This window comes from Melitaea cinxia, chromosome 14 (assembly GCF_905220565.1).
Source record: "Melitaea cinxia chromosome 14, ilMelCinx1.1, whole genome shotgun sequence".
Lineage (NCBI taxonomy): Eukaryota > Metazoa > Arthropoda > Insecta > Lepidoptera > Nymphalidae > Melitaea > Melitaea cinxia.
In genome coordinates, this window is record NC_059407.1 from 15,456,994 (window position 1) to 15,475,284 (window position 18,291).

The 18,291-nt window shown below is 34.0% G+C and overlaps 1 protein-coding gene across 1 annotated transcript; it reads left to right on the top strand.

Moving 5' to 3' along the window:
- The first annotated feature begins 7,494 nt into the window (after positions 1-7,494).
- LOC123659573 (threonylcarbamoyladenosine tRNA methylthiotransferase) lies at positions 7,495-16,642 on the top strand. Its single transcript, XM_045594781.1, has 8 exons — positions 7,495-7,669; positions 8,441-8,615; positions 10,569-10,726; positions 11,086-11,352; positions 12,144-12,309; positions 13,863-13,970; positions 14,580-14,745; positions 15,369-16,642. The coding sequence occupies exons 1-8, from the start codon at positions 7,495-7,497 to the stop codon at positions 15,771-15,773; spliced, it is 1,620 nt and encodes a 539-aa protein (XP_045450737.1). The 3' UTR covers positions 15,774-16,642.
- Positions 16,643-18,291: the final 1,649 nt, after the last annotated feature.

The window sequence follows — 18,291 nt, forward strand, 5'->3', positions numbered from 1 at the left end:
AGCGTTCGAAATAGACAATAATGGCGGCAGGTGGTCGTGGCGCGTGCGCATGCGCGTACCGTTTATTTTTTTAAAGGCCTGTTTCACTGGTTTTGGATAACGTTATTAGTCGGATAACGGTATCCAACAGATAAAAGTTTTTGTTAAATCATTTTTATGACTATCGAATTCCACAATATTTATGAAATATTTCTAATCACAAATATGAATCTAAAAGTATTAGCTATTTGAGGAGAAACAGGTGCTAATGATACTATCTCCTACTATAGTATCTCCTACTGTTAAAGTCTATTCGTAACTTATTTGCAGGATAAACTTTAACCAAAACTGGTGGAACCGGCTCTAAGAAACGAAAAAGGGCCAAAGATCCACCATGCGTTGAATCCCTTGTCGTGACATGCGGCGGTAAACTGTGCGTAACGGCCTTGGATACAAAAAGTTAAAAAAACGAGTTGTTTCTATGTAAGAGATAATAAAAAATGCATGTAATTAGGAAAATCACTGACGTACTATCTACGTTATTCACCATAATGTGAGGTTCATGTTATAAACTGTAGTTATTTTTTTTAACACTATATTCTTGGGTTATATGAAATAAAATGAAATAAATTACAAATAAAATACAGAAATAAAATGAAATAAAAATATAAATACGATATAGATACCTATGTTTGTTCCTTATAAGATTTTAACAACTTTAAAAAATGATTTTTACTTCAAAATTCTGGCATCTGCGATACAAGCTGTAGTCAGTGCAGATGTCGTTAGAAATATTTACTATTATAATATAGTTTCATGTCAATAAAGATTATTATTATTAAAATTCATCTTCATTTGAGAAAACAAAGTTAAGGTACCTACTAAATAAAAGCGTCTAGTCTAGTTCTAATACAATATAATCTTATTACTACGATTTTTTTCATTACAATGTTAATTCGTAAATTTATTAACAGATTAGTAAAATACTTCATTTGTTTTGGTATAAATAACTTTTTAAACAGTAAAAAAGTTTTAATATGAGTTGACTTTTGTTTTATTAACAGTAAAAGGGTAAAATACAAAAAGTGTACTAATGTAATGATAAATATATTGAAAAACTTAATTTTTTCTTAATGAGTAATGACTCAAACTCATTTTAATTGAAGTGAAATAATTTATTTACATTATGAGCACTTCTATTACTTTTTTGGAAGTTGAAAACGATGCAATAAAACCTTTAAAAAAGTAACAAAAATCTAATCAATGCCGAATAAATTTTAAAACGTAATATTACTTACCCTTTTAAATATATAAACAGTTTGAAAACAAAACACGCACAAAGTTTTACGATATTTACGAAACATTCATATACACGACAACCGGACACAACCTAACTCAACGAAGTAACGCGCGCTACTGACAAGTGACAGTCAGTCAGTCAGTTCTCAGTTACCTTACTTGTGAAGTATGCACGAATTGCTTAACTTTTAAAGGAAGTTTACTCTTTTATTCACAATAATGGAATAAGTAGCGCTTGAGATGAAACACAGCATTACTATTTATATAAATATATGTCATAAATTGGTCTTCACCCTTAACATTAAAATTAATAATATGCGCGTTGTTAATACTCGCAAACGAAAAAAAAATCGACTTCAATTTACATAGACAAGTAAATAATAAAATATTATGTAGGTAGTCGAATAAATATTCAATTAATACACATTTTTCGCGTCCTGCCTGTGTTAACACACGGAGCCGAGACGTGGACACTGACGAAGGGACTGGTCCACGAGCTTAAAGTCGCTACACGTGCAATGGAACGGGCTATGCTTGGGGTTTCTCTCAAAGATAGGATTTGAAATGAGACTATCTGCGAGAGAAAGAAAGTAACCGACATAGCCCACATAATTAGCAAGTTGAAGTGGCAGTGGGCTGATCATCTGTGTCGCAGGATCGACGGCCGTTGGATCAGATGGGTCCTGGAGTGGAAACCGCGTCTTGGCAAATGCAGTGTGGGACGTCCTCCAGCCCGTTAGACCGATGATCTACGTAAGATTGCCGGTGTAGGCTGGATGAGGATTGCGGAAAACCGGGATGTCTGGCGCGAACTTGGGGAGGCCTATGTCCAGCAGTGGACTGCAATAGGCTGAACTGACTGACTGACTAATACGCATTATTAGGGATAAATCAAAAAGTAGGTACTTGTCAACTTTTGATCAGATTAAAATGGGACCACAAGACAAGCACCAATTTCCGATAATAACATTATTAAAATCGTTACACCCAGTAAAAACATAACATACATTATAATTTCAATCAAATTAAGAACCTCCTCTTTTTTTGAAGTCGTTTAAAAAGCATTAAAGCAGAGTTTGTTGCCGGCTTAATTTGTAGCTGTATAAAATATTCTTTCCTGGTCAATCTATATATAACTCTAAACGCACCTTCATCTAGTAACCTAGAATATTAAACATTGTAAATAAACAATATTCATTCACTCAGCGATTGAGTCGACAGGATAAAAGGCGCCAAAGTTGATCTGTAAGGCCAAGGGTATCATTCCAAAGCAGCTGTACGACCTATTGTCACACTGTAAAACACCTATTATTAGAAAATAAAGAATAATAAACCTTACTACACACTATTAAGGATTTAAATGGTAATGTAATGATATCGTAACTTGAATTCATTTGCGTTATTATTAATCGGAACCAACGATTTCTATTGGGGTCCTATTGTGTTGTTTTTGATACGTATCCCTTTATAATTTGTTTCGATTGTGGTTTAATCCTCGCTTGATACTAAAAGTTATATATATTACAAAACTATTATGAGCGGTCATTTCAATATTTGTTTTTTTTTAACAAATATTTTTAAAAATGTCTGTAAATGTTGTAAATGCTGAAAATGTTTGTAATACCTATAAGGATTTCAAATAATTTAATTCCTTTTAAATCAAGGCTAAATTAATCTAATATTGGTTCAGTAAGAAAACTTCAAAACAGTTTCTTTAAAAAAAATCGATTAGGTTGTAATTGGTTCGCAGTTGAGACGCGGACTTGATTACTTTTGGAGCTTATCTACTAAATTTTATTCTTACTTGTCTACCTCGGGGTTGAATTCAACCAAAGACTATTTTTATTCGCATATGTTACGATCTCAAAAGTTTTTTAAATGTACTCTATAGGGAATGGTACTTTCAAGATATTATATTTCAAGAGTTTATCATTGTAGTTCAATTCAATATTCATTCTTCGTATAACTTTGATAGCGTGATGCAACTGAGGTCAGCGTCATCTAGTGACGAGTACGTTACTTAACAATGTCAATCTTATGTGGTTTGTTACAAAACTAAAAATTGCTAAAAAATGCTTGCATTATGTTTTTTAACTAGCTTAGTCTTCAAAAGAATTTTTCAATTGCTGCAGTAATACTTGAGATTATCTGTTAAAAATCTGAGTCTGTTTAAAAGTAGAAAAGTAGAAACTGAAAAAACGCGCCAAATTAAATAAAATATATTAGATAATAAAATATACTATAAACTTAGAACAACTAATTGATACTATACTCCGATTCCGATTCTTTCAAATCTTTAGGGGAATCGCCGAAATTCGTAAATTTTTATTATAAGTTTTAAGTTGCCGAGTTATTTTGGTTTTTTTAAATTATTCCTGTATGTTGATTACGCAATTATTGGATAAAATTGAGGCTTTGCATTGGTTTTCTTTCATAATGGTCATCAACACGTACCTATTTACTTCATTATGACGAATAACACTTAAGGAAATATCTTTCTGATAATTATATATAATATTTTATTCATATAGGTAGTATCTATATAAGATATGCCATAAAAATGTTTTTTTTTTTTTAATATAATATTATGTTTTAGTCTTTTGAGCTTTTGTAGGTTTCCAAATTTGCACTTGATATACCTAAACCCAAAGGATTCCAAATAATCTGTATTTTTAAATATTGGCTGCGTTCCACCTAAGGCCCACAACGCCATCGATCACGACCGCTGAAATTCGACTACGAAGCAAAAAAAAAAAAAAAAACGCCGCGGTCGTTGTACTTGTAGGTGAATTTTATAAGTGGAACACATATTTGGACACTGTCTGGTGTCAGCTGTGTGGTCGCAATATGGCGGCACGGTGAAAACATGCAGCTGTGGGGATTATGAGTTAATATTTCGCGAGGATGGGAGTAAAACTTAATTCAACATGGATTCCCGGGAATTAATCGTTGCGTTTTTGCCGAATCGAACGAGAGATAACATTCACAATTTGACATTGACAGTTGATTTTTTAAAATTCCCGCCTCGTTAAACGAGTCGTCAAACGAACTAAATTTGATAAAAGTCAACTTTGACCCACCTATATTTTGTGGGCGATGTGGTCGCAAACAGTGACGTCTATCTGTCTAACGTCATCTATGACATCGAGTGATCGCTCGTGACGATAACGGGCCTTACGGTCCGTTTTTTTGGAAGAGTCCTAATTGGTAAACAAATATGGCGTACTTATGACCACAGACAATTAGAGTATAGTGTAGCTTAGTGAAGTGACACAAAGAGTAAATGAATGAACAATATCAATAAGCCATAGACAAAGTAAAATTAATTTTACATCAAAATATTTAATGATACCATATTGCTGAAATTATTTCAAAAACTAATAATATATTAAATAATTTTGTTAATAATTAGTAAAGGTATAAAATTACGAAAAAAAATCGAACATCTTTATATAAACAAATTTATATTTCTTAAATATAAATAACCTGTTAGAAATTAGTTGCTCTTTGACTAGAATAGATAATTAAAAAAATACGTACTGATTTATTCATTACAATAGTAAAGTAAAATATTGAAATACAAAATAAAAGGCCAATAAGAAATTTATTTACTTTATTTTCTAATAACTGTCCATACTTCCTAATGAATCGCAAGATTCTTCAGAGACGTGGGTATTGAAACCTGGGGATTCTGATGCAGCATCCATGATTCCGTCAAGCTGCATCATTTTATCTTCTTATAATAAAGTCATAGTTACTACAAATCCAGCTCAGTGAGCGTTTCGTATCAACTGTCTGATGAAATGCTATAGCCACCTATATCAAAGTATTGATAGCTTCACTTTTTGCCAATTTGATTGACTTTTGCTGCTCAAGGAGCCATCTCTTGGTAAGGTCACGAAATTTCGAGCGAGTTGCAGCAAATCTAATCATAAAAATCAATGAATTACGAATGACAGGGGTTTGTTTACCAAATAGGACTATTCCAAAAAAACGGAATATATAGTAAAGTGACACAAAAAGCAAATGAATGAACAATATTAGTAAGACATAGACGAATATAAAATTCATTTTATGTTCAAATATTTAACCCTAGCATATTGCTCAAATTATTTCAAAACCTAATAATATATTGAATATTTTTGCTAAATTAGTAGAGGTACAGAATTACGAAAAAAAATATTAATCGAGCATCGAGCATAAATGGCAACAAAGGGGACTGTCCATTTTGGCCCAGCGTGAACAGAATTCATACAAAAAAACAAATATACCAAAAATTCATGTTTATTCGTGAATTGCAGTTTTATCAATATAAACTGATGAAATGTTTATTTAATAAGTATTTTAATTCATTAATTATATACTTCTAGTTTATTTTCGGTTGGTGATTTGATTACAACACGTTGCTAGTCTTAAACAAACAATTATTATTAACGAACAATCGATTTTAAAATATTTTTAAATCAATTATTTGTTAAAATCGATTAAAAGTATTGTTAAATCGAATTAATAAGAAAAAAGTCTAAAAAAAGTCTATAAAAGTGTATTTAGTAAAAAAACATTCAACTTTGGTGAAAAATAAACTATTTTAGAAACATTGTTATTGACTAAATAAAAAGCAAGCAATTAATTATATTAAATTCGATTATCGATTTAATCGATTTATTTGTTTATTGAAAATATTATTTATTATGGCAACCCTAAACTACAGACTTTTGCTTCATACATTCATTTGACTTCCATATTGCTTTCATAGTGATATAGCAACCTACTGTAAGGTTTTCCGTCAACCGAGAATTCATCACTACTGCGACGTAAAATACACAGTGGGCATATTCATAAGTAGGAAAATATATTTTGTATTTATTTTATATGTAAACAATAAAGGTCAGGCAGAAAAGCCATAAAAAAATATTATTGCAACTGCATGGTTGGTCGACGGACAGTAGGTTGTTGTGCCCATGTCATGAAATTATTTGGTTTTTGGGCTGAAAAAGGTTTCAAGATTTTATAAATCTACCTGCCTAGTTTTTAGATAACATTCTGTTAACGTACGAATCCGATTAGTAAAACAAAAATAACAAAACAATGATTTTTTATTTCAGAAACCTTCTTGTAATTATCCACAAAAAAACAAAAATGAAACACCTGGATACAAAACTATCATTTTTCTAATTCATACTTGTTAGTACTACTAACTTAATATATAATTATTATTCTCAGTGACTGTCCACTCGGGGCCGAAACCCCCCTACAAAGTGGACAGTCCGCCTGTGTCTAAAAAAAGTCGACCCTATTAATATTATTGTCACACTATTTGTATTTACTATGAATAAAAAACCTTGCGCCGGCGGCACACTCTCTCTAACATCTAAAAAAAGGAATAATAACATTGTACTCCACGAAGCTCTCATTGGGTAATCCTAAGTCTCATCCTAAAGTCTTAAATTTTTTTCCTGTGAACTACAGTAAACGTTTATGCCGTTGCTATGTGGTATACTTTAATATTATATGGGATAGCATTAAAAATGTTCAGGATGAAATTGATATTCAGAAATATTCATAAAATAAAACCTTTACAATGAACACTTTACCATAAATGATTGACATTTGCAATATTTTTTAAGCATTTTTTTTGTGCGCTCAATATAAAAAAAGAAGAAAATAAAACAATTAATAACAAAATACAAATAAATAACAAATCGCTTTACTGTAATATTATTTAACAAGTTAGAATTCGTGAAATTTTAAAATATAGTTAAACAACATGGCCTATTTTATCGCTCATGCTGTTCATTCACTTATACTCATTCACTTCTAAAAATATTATGACCACATCCCTATTTGCCTTATAAAAAAAGATATTGAAATGTCATATTCGAAAATATTAGTTATCTGTACTCTCGGAATTCGTATTTTGTAGTTTTTATGTGTTTAAAATGATAAATTGATATTTGTTTTTAGTGAAATAAATAGTAAATGGAGTTTTACAAGTGTCCGTAAGCTAATATGTTGTGAAAGTGAGTGATAAATGCGGAAAAAACGTGAATTACGATTGACAGCGGTTTGTTTACCAAATAGGACTCTTCCAAAAAAACAAGATATAGGTGGAATGATAGAATGGGCTTTGCGGGCGTTGCGGACGCTTAGTGGAGCGCGGCCATTCTGTTTATTACCAATATCAAATGTCAATTTTAAAACGTCAAATTTCCAAACATGCCAGGCGCCGTATCTGAAATTATTGACGATATTGAAGATTTAATATCTTCTCAGGATATTACGCCTAAAGAGCGATATGCGAGTAGAAAAAATGTGACCGTAAGATCTAAAAAACGGGACACTAAGAAAGCAGAGTCAGTAGAAAAGATCATATTAGAAAGTGTTGTTCCAGGTATAACCTAGAATATTTGAACTATGTTCTTATTACTAATTTTTATTTAATTTTAACTAACAATAAATAATGTACTGGTTACGTTTTTGAAAGCATCATTTCATTTTTCTACTTCAATACAAAATAACTATGTGTAAACTTTATTATTTGTAGTAAAAGTAGGTACTTTAAAAAATAAAAAATAAAATGGTAAAGTTAACCCTTTAATTTTTAACACATACGTACTTAAAAGGGGTGAGGCTTTAGATTAAGAACCATCGAATTATCTAAGCTCAAAATTTGTCCGTTTATCGGCATAATTTCGTTACAAAAAAAACTAACCTATCTAAATTCCAAATTAGACCGTTTATCGACATTATTGCGTTACAAAAAATAAATAAAAAATAACCCTAACCTAACTAACTTCAAAATTTTTCTTATTATTGGCATTCCTATATTGACATGAATTTTAATTAATTGGTTATGAATATTTTTTTTTTTTTTAATAAGACATACATCCACGGGCTTATGAACCCATGTCCTTTTTTACTCTAATACATGCAAATTTTTATTTTTATTTTTTTTCTATTTCAAGGTAGGCGTTACGGTTATGAATATTGTATATATATGTGTGTATTTTGATATTCCTATGTTTATTTTTTCTCTGTTTCTTTATTAATTATTTTTGTATACTGCTGTTTGATTGTATGGACTTTGTCGGAAATAAAATTATTATTATATTATTATTATAATTATTAATAGGTAAAATATATGTCATGATCAAAATTCCAGGTACCCAAACAATATATGTTAAGACATGGGGCTGTGCTCACAACAACTCAGACTCTGAGTACATGGCTGGTCTACTGGCCGCTCAGGGTTACAAGCTAACAGAAGACAAGTGGGAAGCTCAGCTCTGGTTGCTCAACTCTTGCACTGTTAAGAGTCCTGCTGAAGATCACTTTAAGTAAGCATATGATTGGTATTTGCAGTTATTGAAATAGCATGTCGTAAATTATATAAACTATAATTAACTGTATGTAATATATCAATATCTATAATCAACTGAGGTAGGGCAAAGCAGGAATTTCCTGCTCAAAATATGGAGCAGCCCGAATGGGGTAGTACCTCGAACTTACAGAAGATCACAACAAAATAATACTGTTTTCAAGCAGTATTGTGTTCCTGTTGGTGAGTAAGGTGACCAGAGCTCCTGGGGGGATTGGGGATTGGGTCGGCAACGCGCTTGCGATGCTTCTGGTGTTGCAGACGTGTATAAGCTATGGTAATCGTAATCGTAAAGTAAAAAATCTAGGTATTATTTTTGACCAAAATTTGACCTGGAATTCACAGATTATGGAAATTAGTCGTAAAATGTTAACTGCTATTAGTTCCATTCGTAGGTTACGAAATCTTTTGCCAATTCCCACCAAGATTGCGTTGGCACAATCCATCCTTCTTCCTATTCTCGACTATGCCGACACCTGTTACCTCGACCTCAGGGAAGATCAATTAAATAAACTCGAGCGTATTCAAAACCTTTCTATTCGCTTCATATTTGGACTTAGGAAATATGACCACATTTCTGAGTTTCGCAAAAAGCTCGGGTGGCTCATCATATTCTTTATATATTATGTTTATATATATTTGATATATATGTGTATGTATATGTGTATGTATGTGTGTATGTATGTATATGTATGTATATTTACGTATTATATGTATATATTATGTATGTAAACCTCCATGCCGTCTAATTCTTTAGTCATGTCCTTTTCATGCTAGAAGTTGTCTGGAAGAGATCGCTCTTTTAGCGATAAGACCGCCTTTTGTACATGTCTATATTTTCTTTTACGGTGTAAAATTTTTCTCTGATAGTGTACAATAAAGAGTATTTGTATTTGTAATCGCTTATCATCAGGTGAGCCGTACGCTTGTTTGCCGACCTAGTGACATAAAAAAAAAATGAGAATGGAAAAGTAATAATAATTAAAAGTGATTGTGCTTTAGACCACACGATTGATGTACAACTTCTATAGTTGCCCCTATAGTAATATACGAAATGTTATTCTCTCTCTTTCTATCTTCACTAACTTACATCTCCCTCCAACTTCCGAACGCTTCGCCTGATCACCCTTTTGGCAACACTCTCGTCACGCATTCACCAGCTTACTCCCCAAGTCAAGCAAAGCATAAAGAAGATTTTCCTTTAATAATCATTTCAACACACATGGTCGAGTGTTACAAACGTAGGCAAATATTGATGTCTATGTTTTATGTAACAGCTGGCTGATATAGATATTATTTTTTTTGGAATAAATGTACATATAATAAAAGTAATTATATCACCACAATCATTAAGCTGGATCACTAGAAACCTTGCAAATAGACAGTTAATCTACATTAGGGCTAGTGTATCAACTATATATATTTTTTTAACCTTTGCCGTTTAATATGATATTGGTTATATTCTCCAATTAGTGACGCAGTTATATTCTCCAATTAATGACGCAGTTATATTCTCCAATTAGTGACGCAGTAATATTCCAGTGTTATAAAATGTTCAATGTAACAAAAATCTAAATTACATTATCCTGGATCTTTAAATATTTTTTTTTTTGTCACTAGGTCGGCAAACAAGCGTACGGCTCACCTGATGGTAAGCGATTACCGTAGCTTATAGACACCTGCAACACCAGAAGCATCGCAAGCGCGTTGCCGACTCAATCCCCAATCCCCCCAGGAGCTCTGGTCACCTTACTCACCAACAGGAACACAATACTGCTTGAAAACAGTATTATTTTGCTGTGATCTTATGTAAGGTCGAGGTACTACCCCAGTCGGGCTGCTCCATATTTTGAGCAGGAAATGCTTGCTGTGCCCTACCTCAGTTAAAAAAAATATATATTTCCTATTCTAGAAATGAAATAGAGTTGGGTCAAAGTCGTGGGATACATGTAGTGGTAGCAGGGTGTGTGCCGCAGGGTGCTCCGAGGGTTGGTTACTTGGAAGGACTCAGTGTTGTCGGAGTACAGCAAATAGACAGGATCGTTGAGATTGTTGAGGAAACATTGAAAGGTAATTGTTGATGTAGTTAATATGATTTGTATGATATAAGGAAAATTGACAATGAGCGAAAGTTTGTTATCGTTTCACCTGGAATTGCTCATCATTTTGTTTAACTAGCTTTTTATAGATTCTGATGGAAAAAGCTGTATATGAATTATGAATCAAAAAATTTTTTTGTTTCAAGTAGGCTGTATAAACAGCTCAATAATATAATATAATAATTAATATAAATGGACATACGATTTTAATTGAAAATTCTGCAGAACAGAAATGAAGAAATTCCACAGTAAACTGTGCTACGTTCCTATTATATTGCTATTATATTTATATAGTTGGCCAAGAAAATCATGTTAAAAATACTATTTCAGGTCACACGGTCCGTCTGTTTGGTCAAAAGAAAACCGGTGAAGGTAGAAAGGCGGGGGGAGCGTCCCTCCTACTACCGAAAGTACGGAAAAACCCACTTATAGAGATAATACCAATTAATACAGGATGTTTGAATCAGTGTACTTATTGCAAGACTAAACATGCAAGGGGTGACCTTGGGAGTTACCCGCCAGAGGAAATTGTGGAGAGGGCGCAACAGTCTTTTAGAGAGGGTGTCTGTGAAATATGGCTGACCAGTGAAGATACTGGTGAGTGAACTCTCAAATGTCTCAAAAGTCGAGGTACTTCCCCAGTTGGGCTGCTACAGATTTTGAGTAGGATATTTCCTGGTGTGCATTGTCTCAATTAACTCTGAAAGTTGATACAAAATATATACTACTATACGACTAGCCCGTTGGCGCAGTTTGTAGTGACCCTGCTTTCTGCTCTGAGGGTTGTGGGTTTGATTCCCACCTTGAGTCTGAGTGTAATATAAATATTTATTTATATATTTATATATGTATTATTTATAAGTATGTTTATCGAAAAAAAAGTATGTAGCTATATACCAGTTGGCTGTTATCTATAACACAAGCATTAAGTTGCTTACTGTAGGAACAGACGACCGTGTGTGTATTGTGTATATATTTATTTATACTAATATTATTAAAAAGAAGTTCATTTCTCGGACAACAAAGGGTCCATAATTTTTAGTAAAAATAAAAGATGAAAGCTTTATAACTAATGTTAGTACTTAATAACTACAAGTGACGTCGTAATGTCACACAAATGCCTGAGTAGCGGACAGTCCCCACTATCGGCGATGACCCTTAAGACATTGTTGCGGAGCCGGGTACTCGCCTTAAAAGTGAGCTAGCTTTTTTGTGTAGAATTGCCAGTGCTAATATCAGGAACTGCTGGTTCTAATTGAATTTATTTTTCTGTGTTGGATAGTCATTTATTCAGGAAGGTTTTATAAAATTTTAGTACATTTTTTCCTAATGAACGCGACCGACACCACCGGACAAAGCTAGTGTACTAATACTCGGTACTTTTTAAGGGACGTACGGTCGAGACATTGGCTCATCTCTCCCCGAGCTGCTCTGGAGACTAGTGGAGGTGATCCCCGAGGGTTGCAGACTGAGACTGGGTATGACCAACCCGCCCTACATACTGGAACACCTTGGGGAAGTGGCCAGGATAATGCACCACCCAAGAGTCTACAAGTGAGTATAGTGGCAAGTGTACTTATGAGTTTAGATTTATTATATGTTAGAATCTTCTCATATTCAAAGGCAATTTCTAGCAACCAACTTGTTCACTTCCTAGTTCTAAAAATGATCTTCAAAATCCAGTCTAGGAATGAATATAATTAAATACCCTCTGTTAGAAGCAGTTTATTATTATTATTATTTATTATTAAACCTTTATTGCAGATATAGTTAACAATGTTTCTTACAATTCATGTTGATCGACAATATTACAAAAAAGGTACATGCTAACGTATACCTGCGTGTCTTTGGGACACAAAGGCCTCCTCCAACTCCTTCCACTTCTCTCGAGACAATGCAGCCCTCTGCCATAATGGGCCTGCAACCCTTCTGATCTCGTCTGACCATCGCATCCTTTGTCTTCCTCTCTTTCTTCTGGTGTGAAATCGAGGGGTCCACAGGGACACATCCCTCGTCCATTTATCTCCAGTGTCTCTGAGCATGTGGCCTACCTACCTCCATTTCAGGGTTTTTGTTTTTAATATAACATCTTCCACCTTTGTTATTTTTCTTAAATCCTCCGCCCTTTTGCGATCTCGTTTAGTGTAGCCCATCATGCTTCGTTCCATAGCCCTCTGACAAGTAACGAGTTTTTGGCCTTGTTTTTGTGTTGTTGCCCATGTTTGGCACCCGTAAGTGAGTATTGGTAGTATACAGATGTTGTATATTTTTCTTTTTATGGCCATGTTATACCGTTTGCCTTTCAACACTTCTTTCAAGGTCCAGAATCTCTTCCATGAGTTGGCAATCCGTCTTTCTATCTCAGAATCCATTTGGTCGTTAAATGCAATAATTTGGCCCAAGTAAATATAGGAATTTACATATTCTATTTCTTCCTCCTCTATTTTGATGTTTATTCGGGATCTATTTGATATTATTTTGGTCTTTGTTTTATTCATTGTTAGTCCTACCTTTTTACTCTCTTGGGCCAGATCTCGGAGCATGGTCTGCAGATTTTCTGGGTTATCACATATGAGTACTATGTCGTCAGCAAATCTTAGGTAGTTCAAGTACGTTCCACTGATGTTTATTCCAAAATGGTCCCATTCTAGCTTCCCAAAGAAGAAGCAGTTTATAATTTGAGTCAAATAAGTCTAATCGTCATCATCATCATTACAGCCTATACAGTCCACTGCTGGACATAGGCCTCCACAAGTTTACGCCAAAAATAACGTGAACTCGTGTGTGTTGCCCATAGTCACCACGCTGGGCAGGCGGGTTGGTGACCGCAGGGCTAGCTTTGTCGCACCGAAGACGCTGCTGCCCGTCTGTACTGTGTGGCTACGGCACTAAAGAATATAGCCACCCCCTCTCTTCCCGTGGGTGTCGTAAGAAGCGACTAAGGGATAACACAGTTCCGCTACCATCTTGGAACTTAAAAAAGCCGACCGGTGGCGGGATAACCATCCAACTGCTGGCTTTGAAATAAATCTAAAATAATAAATAAATATATGTATATAATTGAATAATAAATGCCAAGTAGCCTACATTTATTATAATTTTTTCAGGTTCCTCCATGTCCCGGTCCAGTCCGGTAGCGACAAAGTATTGTCAGATATGAAGCGGGAATATACTAGAGCGGATTTTGAGAAAGTTGTCGATTTCCTCAGAGAAAAGTTAGTATTTATTATTATTTCATTTGATTCATTGTTTATTGCAGCCTGTAGCGTGATACTAATGTCAAGTTCTCTCACTTCACATAGATGGGTTGGATCGTTATCTACAATGAAAGCACGGAAAGTATTCAATACTTAAAGTTTTGGATGATTATGACCGACAAAGGGGTACAACTTGTCATTTATCGATATTCACGAGTTTTTTAAATGGATTATATCGCTTTTAAAAAAAATATTCTGTAACTTAAAACGTGAATTGAACCAAAATATTCGTTATTTTTTTTTTTGATAATGCCCATGTTAAATTTATATAAGGGGTCACTCTAAAAGAGTATAATGCGACTCATATCACATCACATGAGGCATAGAATTAATATTGGTAAATACAAATTACCAAATTTCTACGTTTTTAGACCATTAAAATAATATTATAAAATTTCTTTACGCACGCTTGACTTGGGAATAAGCTGGTGAATGCGTGATGAGAGCGTTACGAAAAGTGTGATCGGGCGAACGAAAGTTGAGAGGGAGATATAATTTAGATGGAGCTAAACGAGTTTTATTTCAATCGTGTGGTCTAAAGCACACTTGTTTTTTTTTGTCATCCAGAGTGCCGGGTATGACGATAGCGACGGATATAATCTGCGGCTTCCCGACGGAAACGGAAGAGGATTTCGAGGACACGATGACGTTGTGTGAAAAATACAAGTTCCCCTCTTTATTCATAAACCAATTCTTTCCGAGACCGGGGACTCCAGCAGCTAGAATGCAAAGAGTAAGTTGTTAGTAATAATAAACTTTATTGTAAATCAGATTTTTTTTTACAAAAGCAAGAAAAAGTACAAAAGGCGGCCTTATCGCACAAAGCAGTTTTTTCTTAGTAGGTGGTAGGTGGTGGTAGCGGTAGGTGTATTTAGTAGGTTGTTTTAGGTTCCTGTATTTGGAAAACGATTCGTTTTGCTTACGTATCGTTAAATTCGAATTAGGTCGTGTTTGAATATATAATTTTTGAGTTTAGGGTAGGTCGTGGTTTTATCCGTTTTGAATTTTTATATTATTTAAGAGTTATGATTAGGTGGTTGCGCTGGTCGTTGTATGATGTTTTTTTCTTTATAAAAAATTCAAAAATTATTTTCACCGCAAATGATTTTTGAAATAGGTTCGGTTGATCTTGAAATTAGCGATGAATTCAATTAATCATATTGAAAAAAAAGTTTAAAAGATATATAGACATATTAAACAATCAACTTTATAAAAAATAACATACCGACATAAGAAATTAGTAAAATAAAAAAATTCTTAATAGCATGCTAGAACTACGACCATAACAGTTTAGTTTTTATAATTTTTTTTTTTTCATTTGTTTAACTAATAAAAAATCAACTATTTCCTAACCAGGTACCAGGACAAGAAGTAAAGAAACGTACGAAACAACTATCGGAATTGTTCCGATCGTACGAACCGTACGGTCACAAAGTGGGGGAAGTCCAAGAAGTTCTCGTAACAGACGTGTCGCACGACAAGAATTACTACGTCGCTCATAACGAGTTTTACGAGCAAGTTTTAGTACCGAAAGTTGAGAAATATATGGGAAAAATGCTCACAGTTAAAATAATAAATGCAACTAAATTCTCTATGGTGGGAGAACCCATAGATAAACCCAAGATGGCGGGTCTTACGCAGCCTTTGAAGAAAGGCGAAGTGTCAGGTGTTAGGCGGCAAAAGAAAATGGTTCCGATACCGATTTTAGTGATATTTTTTGCGGTTATTGTACGATTGATCTGGATGTTTTTGTATCTGTAGTTTTAATTAAAGGTTATATTAGGTGACATTGTGACAAAATACTAAGAGATCGTCCGTCAATCAAGCTAGGCTCGAAAAGGGGGATTCGGAAAAATATAACTTGTGTTTTTTTTTTCGTTGAATGTTTTGTTCACCAAAATTTATTCAGATTACACCTGTAATTAAAGTTAATCTTTTGACAATGTCAACATACGTTTGGTGATACGTGATGAGGCTTAAGACGAACCCAAAAAAATCACGTGTAGTTTTTACATATTCGTACAAAGAATCTTAAGTTTTTAGAATATTATCTTTAAATGCAGGTATAAAGTATAATTTAGTTTTATTCTGAAACTAAGGACCGCGACAAAAATGTTTAGACAGAAAGGTTGCACGTTGTTTTTGACTGGCATACAAATAATATTAAAGGCATTGTGTAATCATGCGAAAAGCATATATTGTACTAGTACATGGACATATTCAATGTACATTGTCCTCGGACCACGGATTAGACTTTCTTCAACATTTCTTCGTCAAGGTCACACTACACGCCGCTTTTCGGGTTTGTAAATCGCGCGTTTGACGAAAAAATAAAAAACACGTTAAAATCGTACTACCCCCACCCCTTTTTAAGTCTAACGTGATTAATGGACAGCCTGTTACCATGTGTCTCCATCTATGGTGTTGCAGACGTCTATAACCTACGGTAATTGCTTACCATCAGGTGAGCCGTACGCTTGTTTGCCGACCTAATTGTATAAAATAGGTATTTGTCTAAACAAGCTACAGTGACAGATTGTGACATTTAAATACATAGTATTTATACAAGTGACGACAAATACGCCTTATATCCAATTGTTATGTAAATAATAAAGTATTTTTGTAAGTTGTTTCATGTTTTATTTTTTATTTATTAAATAAACTTTTCACTCTCAACAAGGTTAGAGGGGTTAGGGGGTTTCGGATGTTAATCCTGTGTCGGGGGTCTGGAAGCACACAATATAATCACAAATGCCTAGATCATTACAAACATCTGTATATCCTCTACACAGATAGTGATCACGAGAGAATCGAAGCTAAGACCATTATTAATTTTTTGTTATTTACCAAAAAATTAAACTAACCCATTTTAACCTAACCCATTTTATTAATTTCTTATGTATGAGTATGCTCACCAACCCGCCTGCCCAGCGTGGTGACTATGGGCAACACACATGAGTTCATGACATTTTTGGCGCGAACTAGTGGAGGCCTATGTCCAGCAGTGGACTGCAATAGGCTGTAGTGATGTGATGAGTATGCTGTGTATTTATTTGTATATATATTTTTTTCGTCACATAAAAGGTGTATGTAAAATTGCAACTGAGATGTCCAATGTATATTAATGTCCTTTCTGATGAAGAAGTTAAATACAGCACTTTTGTAAAATATGTGGAATATGGCGATACAAAAGTGCTTATGAGGTGTACTCGAATAAATAAATTTTTCATTTGATTTGTGAATTATTCACCTACTTTTATTTAACTTATAAAAATAATTAAATTGTTTTGAATTTCATTTCTTACAATAATTTATAATATAATGAATTATTCGCGTTAGGAAAATAGTGACTCGAGGTTGTCGCTCAGTTTACGATTAGCCACGTGCCTTGACAAATTACTTCAAAGTTAATTAGAAAGCTGTGTCCACATTGGCGTGCGATGCGTCTTTTTATCAGTCTTCACAAAGGACATACACATCGCATTGAAGGGATTCATAAATAGTCCTATTAACCTCATAGATATTCTCCGGTGCGTGGGCACCGGAGCGGTTATGCCAGACTCCTACTGGCTAAAAAACCACCACGTGTGAGCACTCGTCTGCCTGGGTAGGGCGAGATGGGGTTGGGCTAGCATTTCCCACCTCGTCCCGGAAATAGTTGTAGTCCTATTAACCTAGGTGAAGTATTGATCAGGCTGTGCGTAATAAGCAAAATTTACAGTTAGTAACTTATATGAAACCGCGCTAGTAAGTTGTGCCCCGCGGTTTCACACGCGTTAATTTGAAAAAAAAATAGCCTTTATCCTCTGTAAATGTAAACAGAAAAATAATTTTTCAATTCGAACCATTATATTAGATTCTGAGATAAGCACGCTTAAATAAACAAACGAACTATTCAGATTCATAGAATTAGATTGCATGTATTTGCCTGTTTAGTTTTGATGCAGAGGGTACAAAAATTTTCGAGATACAGTGAATCAAAGACCAGCAATATTCATTCACAGAGAAGGGCTGGCTCTCCTACACGAAGAAAGAGCCCTATGCTCAGCAGGGGAATGTTACAGGCTGAATCGTTCAAAATTGCAATTTGGTACACGCTTGATTAGCACTAAGAAATTAAAATGTAGGTACATAAGAGATCAAATACCGTTTATTGAAATTCTGAGTATACAATAATATTATCTAATATTTAAATTTAATTAGCCTTTGTAAATAGCCTTCAAACGTAAATTAAAGGAGCACTTTATTTCTTAAGTCAATTTACAATCCTCTACTTAGT